Below are 7,695 nucleotides of genomic sequence, written 5' to 3'. Positions count from 1 at the left end.
TATAATTTAATAATATACTAGCTGACGCCCGCGACTTCGTCCGCGTGGATTTAGGTTTTTCGAAATCCCGTGGGAACTCTTTGATTTTCCGGGATAAAAAGTAGCCTATGTGCTAATCCTGGATATTATCTATCTCCATTCCAAATTTCAGCCAAATCCGTCCAGTGGTTTTAGCGTGAAGGAGTAACAAACATACACACACACACACACACACACACACACATACAAACTTTCGCCTTTATAATATTAGTGTGATAATATATTTTTCATGAATCATGGATTAATTTTTAGTTAGTTTAAATGTTTTTTTTTAAATATCAATCGCAGATTGATAGTCCCATAATATAAAGACAGCGGGAGGCGGCGCGGGCGTTGTACGATGATACAATATGCATTTATTTATATATGCCGTTCAGGCCAACGGCGGCACCCATACACAGGTATGCGTATTACCGCACTGCTCCCGTTGCGCCCACGGCTTAAAAATACATCAATTGCAGTACCCGGCAGGAAGAGATAGCCATCTGTAGTGTTGTCTCTGTCGTTAAGACCGACAAAACGTAACATAGGCATGAGTGACAGAAACAACGCTCTACGAAGCCGAAATCACTTTCTAACTCATTTACACGAGAGCTCTTTTTACTCACTTTGTATTATCAACGCAACGCCGGGTTTTAACGCAACGCTTTTTTAACGCTCGTGCGAATTATAGCCTCAATAGCTCAACCGGTAAAGGAGTGGACTGAAAACCGAAAGGTCGACGGTTCAAACCCCGCCCGTTGCACTATTGTCGTGCCTACTCCTAGCACAAGCCTAACGCTTAGTTGGAGAGGAAAGGGGAATATTAGTCATTTAACATGGCTAATATTCTTAATATTTTTTGCCGGCTACTGTACCGTACCTACTACCCCGGATTACCCATCTGTGGTTGATATATTCAAAAAAAAACTAAAAAAACCGCCATTAATATTTCTAAGCCACGTAAATGCGATCGTGGATCGATACGATGCCACCGGGCGGTGTTCGCAGCGCCATCTGCAGGCCCATCCGCGGCGAGCTGCCCGCCGAGCGACGCGCTGCGGGGTCGTCTATCTGACGGTAGCTGGAAATAAAATGTACTACATCTTTTTCTGACTGTTGCAAGTATGTCTTATGGTACGTTTACCCTACATTTACGTTTTTTTGGTCGGTGGTGTCGGTTAGCACGAGTGTAAAAAGGTACTAAAGCTGAGCTATAGATCTCAGCTAAAAGCATACTCGTTAGGAATTTGCTCAGACTTTATTGTTAACCAAGACAGAATTATGTCTCTGACAGATTTATATGCCTGAAGTCAATCAAATAAGGTACGCTTAACCTCTCGTCTGTTTTATGTATTAAAAATAAATCACCGTTGTCTGTGTGAAATGACGTCACCTGCGCGCGGGAAGTGAAATTCAAATGGACGTACCAAGCAACGCTTGGTACTTTGAACGAAATGAATGACTGTTTATTGTTCGTTATTAATCTGTCTATATTATAATATTAGACTTTAAACTCTATTAAAATACAAATAAAGCTTAAAATCCAATAAAAGAAGGCAAGGTAGTATAGACATGGATGGCATGGATCCATGACTACACAGACAAGCCGCCCGCAAGGATCCATGCCAACACAGACGAGAGGTTAATGCAGTATAGATCTTAGCCTGTGTCTTTGTCTTTACCAAGGCCAGCTGCGTAATTCGCTAACCCGGTGTCTAAGCTAATTGATAGCCTCCGAGGTTGGCTGGTTCTACATTGCTGCTTGACTTGGTGATTTTATTTCGTAGAAAACCTTCAATGGATTAAAAAATAAGCTTGGTGGCTATCATTCAGTGTTAGACACTGAGTTAGCGAATCACGCCGCAGGGCACTCGGTGCCTTTTTACATGCATGCTTTGACAATGTTTGTCTCAGGTATAAACATACGATTAGACCAGGGACAAAACTAGTGGAATTCCGCGAGCGGGCAAACTCATTCGCCATTGCCATATTGTCTGTGCGTATAAAACGTGAAAAAAATCCTGCCTGCGTTTTTCCGCTTGCGGAATTTGTCTTTAGCACTTACGTTTTTAAAGTTTCCAACGGCTCTGCCTTTTCGTTTCGAACCCCAGTTTCAGGGTCTATTGTAGTCAAGATACATCTGCAAAAAGCTCCAAAATAAACAACTTTTAATTGAATATTATTTCAATTTTTTTCAGTCATTTATCTATTCTGCTTTCAATGTGTAACACAGATTAATGGTTTGAGATTATTAAATTAATAATGAAAGTGTAGTTCTAAAATCCAAATAGACTTAATCAATTTCAGAGCAGACCACACTAAATAAAATAAATAGCAATGTTTTGAAAAGAATCTTGAAAAAAAAGAAGAAAAATTGAAGTCTTTCTTACCGGAAGCACGGTTTGATAACTTCGAACACGTGTTCTCCAATTTTGACGAACTTCCAGTTGTCTTCGTCGTAGGCCTTGGCCGCGCCGGTCAACACGAAGTTAGGGCGGAAGTTGCGGGCGGTCACCTTGCAGTCGCTCACTCTGGCGGCGAGGTCTTGCACTGAGGCCTCGTTTATCAGGTTGAAGGAACCTCGTCTGGGAGAGCGCCCTAAATACAAACAATAAAACAGTAATATGTATAGTTACCTAATTGTATTCATCCATCCATCCATCCATCAGCCTGTAAGCGTCCACTGTTGGATATAGGCCTTTTCAAGAGCGCGCCACCAAACACGGTCCTCCGCCTTCCTCATCCACCCGCTCCCCGCCACCTTCTTCAGGTCATCGGTCCAGCGGGCTGGAGGTCGAATTGTATTCGCTAAAGTCCATTCCGGTATATCTATTCCACTTTGATCACCTGAGTGACTGATATCACATCACCCCGGTGATACAACTCAAATTACCTTCTTAAGATTTTATCTAAACTAAACATCTCTACCAATCAACAGAACAGAATGGACGCTTGCTTAGAAAACAAAGGCAATGACGAAAAGGGCCTTATTCAACGGAATAGGCGCCCTTAAAGGGGGGCCATATACTTTACGAGAAATCGTTACGATCAGCATAATAAATCGCTACATGTATGTATGTACAACTGTACAGTTTTATAACATTCATGTAGCGATTTATTGGTACCGTTCAAACTGTACAGTCTGATCGTAACGATTTCTCGTAACGTATATGGCCACCTTTAGTAACAGAATAATAGAGTGGATAAACGTATCAACTCTAATAAAAATTCCGTGCTCGCTGCGCTTCCAGTAATGTTCGATTTATCTTTTCGGCTTACTCCGTTTATCAATCCTAAAACAGCCACCCTAGGATGTACTTATGTATATTCGGAAACATGTGTGAATTTGTAAATTATTATTATTTAGTCTGGGGTGGATAGACACACGTTTTCAGAAACGTATACTCAGGTATACATCCTAAATTAGCTGTTTTATTGTGGCTAAACCCGAAAAGGTGAATCGAACATAAGCGCAGCGAGCACAGAATTTTAGGTAAAAAAGTAAATCTAGGTACACACTACATTTATTAGAAAAAGTAAACAAAATAGCTACTCAACATAATGAAATGAAAGCTTACCGTATCATTCTTCGTGAACTTATATAATTGGTTTGTGTTGGCTCGAAGAGTTCGACTCTCCTGAGAAGCGTAGTACACCAGCCTGAAGTTCAAGGAAGACCGATCGAGCAACCTGAGACGTACAAAAATGTATGGAATAATTTGGAACGTAAATAAATAAAATAAGGTAAATATGGACAAGTATTAAGTAAATTTTTCTTTTCAATTCTCAAATCGATTTTCTGCGGGATAATCCTTACGCTGCATCATCTTCTGCTTGGTGTGATTGCCGTCAAGCGCAAGCCCATTTAATTAAAAAAAAATCTGGAACGAGAAAATTGGTAGCAGAGCAAAAGCGACCAACTTGGCTCAAAGGATTAGCAAGCTGAAGTGGCAGGTCATGTCCGTCGCAGAACCGACGCCCGATGGGGCAGATGTGTTCTGGACGACTTCCAGCACGCTGGACTGATGACCTGAAGAAGGTGACGGGGAGCGGGTGGATGAGGAAGGCGGAGGACCGTGTTTGGTGGCGCGCTCTTGAAAAGGCCTATGTCCAGCAGTGGACGCATACAGGCTGATGGATTGGATTGGAATGAAAATTTGTTATACCTGGAAAACCATTTGCTCGCCTCCCATCCGCAGTCGTATACCGGAACTGGGACGCCCCATACTACAGCAGTTTGAGGAGATTGTGACCGTTTTACCTTAAACAAACATAAACAGGAAATCGGCCTTTAGAAGTTTTGGGGTAGATATAAACCCTTATTAGATTCGAAAACGAACGTTAATGACAATCTAATAAAAGCGTAAGAAACCAATCCTTATGGTATCCATCTTTACTAAAATAACTTTTAATTAGTATGGGGCCTCCAAAGTCCAACCATAAAATGCCTCTTGCTTAGTAAGCAAATTAACTACATACCTATTACTCTTTCGTCCTAATATATCACAGGAGTAAAGGTCGTGCTGATCGTCCTTTGTCTTAGGATTTAAGTTACCTAAGAGCAGGTAGGATCCTAGTTACTAAGTTCCATAAATAGGTACTTACGATGAGGTAGGTATGTATTGACCCGCATCGAATGCCTTAGTTCGTCTCAAAGTCGTTAGTACCTACTCTTAAATAGGTACGGACGAATCAGTTGGTAAAATGTTAAGTATATGGAAAAGTCGCAGGGAACCGCTGGTTTCAGGCGGCTCTAGACCGTTTGCTTGTGGAAGTCTCTACAAAGAGATCTCTGTATGTCCCGCAATGCAGCGTCTATGAGTTCAAGATGATGATAAAAACCAGCCAAGTGCGAGTCAGATTCGCGCACCGAGGGTTCAGTACTCGGGTATTTTTTTCGACATTTTGCACGATAAATCACATTTTACATACAAGTAAATAAAAATAAAGAATTTTTTTTTTTTAATGTACCTACCTAACTACAGGTAAAAGCCCTTTCATATTATGATACCCCACTTCGTATCTTACTTTGAAAATTGAAACACATTTTAATTTTTTTTTGTGTGATGGAACCATAAATTCTCGGTTTTCGGATTTTTTCCTTTACTTGTGCTATAAGATCTACCTATCTGCCTTTCATGATTCTAGAGCAACGAAGTACCCTATAGGTTTTCTTGACAGACACGACAGATGGACAGACAGACAGACAACAAAGTGATCCTATAAGGGTTCAGTTTCTCCTTTTGAGGCAGAACCCTAGAAATTTAAATAGATTTACCTCAGCTAAGTCCACACTGATCCGTTCCATGTTCGCATGCTTGAGGGTGAGGATGGAGTTGGGGTAGTAGGGAGATTTTTGTATCTCAGGATGCACTCGCAGCAATTCCGGGTAGGCTCTAGCCGTGATAAAGTTGTTTTTATCATCAACCACCATTAAGATTCTGCAAAAAACCATTAAGATTCAATGCTAAATTCACAGTGAATTAATTGATTATACAAGGTTGAATTGATTGATCGATTCACGGTAGGTTCATGAACTTACCTAGTTTTTTTCTACAGATTGGGGTGTAGGTATGGAGGGTATCATTAGAAAGAATCCTTACATGAAATACACTGTGGCAGATTCCTTTGTACACAATCTCTTAACAAAACTAAATTGACTTGAATAGTGCTATCCTTTTTTCCAGGCAACTTATGAAAGGGATAGAAATATATCAAGATCTGTAAGTAATTTTAGTTAAGTTTAGAGATTGTGTACAATGGAATTTTTACTGAAAACTAAACTAAATAGACTTGAATAGTGCTATCCTTTTTTCCAGGCAACAATATGAAAGGAATAGAAATATATTTAGGTCTGTAATTTTCATAGGTAATTCATACACTAGATAGGTAGAACTTACATACCGGTCTCTCATCCAACCATTCTTCAATCCCAATATAGAAACCTCGGCTTGAGTTAGTACCATCGGGCCACAAGACTTGATGGGATACGCGTAAAGGTCTTTCAAATAGCCCACTTGTTGCCATTCTGTCGGTAGCTTAGCACTCTGAGATTTCTTGTAGAAGTTGTAAGCACAGTACGCGCCGGCTATAACACCGGCGGTTGCTACCGCTGTGGTGGTGAAGGAACCTGGAATTGTGCGTTTTATAATATTTACTCGTCTAAATCTAGGTACTTACTGATATTACTTATCTATACTTACTATTTAATATAAAAATTTATTTGTTTGTGAGTAACCGATAAACTAAGGAACCAATTTTAATCATTCTTCCTATATTAGAAAACTGTTTTATCCAGAAATAACAGTAGAAATGACCGCGTCTTCACACTCTGGATTTTGGGTTATTTTAAACCCCTGGGGAACTTTGATTTTCCGGGATAAAAAGTATCCTATCTTTCAATCTCCAGGACGGAAGCTGTCTCAGTACTTAACTTTCTTCAAGAGCGTGAGTAAGTAACTAATCTAATCAGTGGGTGATTTATTGATCTATTTGGTGGTATTTACGACATAAAGTGCGACGACAGTAATTATTGGCAGGGGAGTTATTGGCGCGCGATTTGTTCGTCAGTCAATAATTTTTCTTTCCTGACGACATACCTATGAGAAGAGTAGACCTACGTAGGTACCTACAATACCTACTTATCTACAGACCATCCTCTCCACTACCAGCTCTTTTTATCTGAAACTGATGGCCCTGCCTAGTGTACGTTTAACCTATCGTGTATGTGTAGTTAGGATTTTGATTCTTATGCCGGTCTTAAATAAGTGCGCTTTTAGTCCGTGCATTCTCACAAACGATACAAATAACGGTATCACTTTCACAAACATTACTAAAGTACCTACCTAGTACCTAGATAATAAATACAATATACATGCATGCCGGAGATAACATGCTGAGATGCTATGGCTGGCACAGTTTTATGCTGGTTTACTAGATTAACAATTTAACATCATGTTAATATCATGGGATCGCAAAGACGCAAGAACGCAATTATATTTTAAGAAAAATACACTGCACCTACGTCCTACATATAAACGGGTAACAAATAGAAATAGAAAAGTACAAAACAAATTAAAGTAAGCACCTACTAAGTAAATGTTTACATACCTTTAGAACTCATAATATGAAGCACTTTATAATCAGAATATAATACCTATATTTACATCATAATTCATAACTACATGAACGATATATCTACCTATATTTATTTACACCTATTTGTTTAGAACAAACAACGATATTCACGTTCATTCATTGAGACTAGTAAGGTGGGAATTAATTTAAATAATATGTCTATGTACGTAAATTAGATACATAAAAATATAACTTTTTTGTGCATCGATACCTATAATATTATGTTTCTACTTTCTTGAATGTACTCGCTATATCTAGGCAATGATTAACGCCACATTAACGCCATACCGTCTACCGATAGGAAAAATATTGGCGTTGTACATTGGTGGCCACTGGCCAGGTCGTATTGCAATGCCTCCAAGCATTTGGCAAGTTTTAAATAAAAATTAAATAAGATAGGTACCTACTAATAAATAAGGGGGCCTCTCGGCTAAAAACATATCAATCATTAAAGGACAGCATCAATGTCAAAACATGGTTTTTGGCCAATCCCATTGACTAAATACCATGTTTTGACATTGATGCTGTCCTTTAATG

The 7,695-nt window shown here is 39.4% G+C and overlaps 2 protein-coding genes across 4 annotated transcripts in view; both read right to left on the bottom strand.

Annotated features, from left to right (window-relative positions):
• The window catches only part of LOC123875004 (zinc finger FYVE domain-containing protein 26 homolog), a 40,258-nt gene that overhangs the window by 4,192 nt on the left and 28,371 nt on the right, over positions 1-7,695 (bottom strand). Inside the window, exon 19 of one of the 3 annotated variants that reach the window (XR_006798057.1) lies at positions 4,458-4,469. The exons of 1 other annotated variant lie outside the window; for it this stretch is intronic. The gene's annotated coding sequence lies outside the window, so the exon portion shown is untranslated. Of the gene's footprint in view, positions 1-4,457; positions 4,470-4,491; positions 4,863-7,695 lie in introns of those variants that run through there. One more of the 3 variants, XM_045920619.1, reaches the window with a different exon arrangement.
• Positions 175-7,429, bottom strand: LOC123875053 (mitochondrial amidoxime reducing component 2-like). The gene is given in 9 exon segments (XM_045920705.1): positions 175-1,102; positions 2,087-2,161; positions 2,412-2,595; positions 2,598-2,619; positions 3,600-3,711; positions 4,188-4,282; positions 5,300-5,462; positions 5,926-6,151; positions 7,132-7,429. Coding segments are annotated over 9 exon segments (1,020 nt in total). The 5' UTR covers positions 7,145-7,429; the 3' UTR covers positions 175-972.

The sequence above is a fragment of the Maniola jurtina genome, chromosome 19, assembly GCF_905333055.1.
Source record: "Maniola jurtina chromosome 19, ilManJurt1.1, whole genome shotgun sequence".
Lineage (NCBI taxonomy): Eukaryota > Metazoa > Arthropoda > Insecta > Lepidoptera > Nymphalidae > Maniola > Maniola jurtina.
The sequence above is the reverse complement of the archived record's forward strand: the minus strand, read 5'-3'. Positions and strand labels throughout refer to the sequence as shown.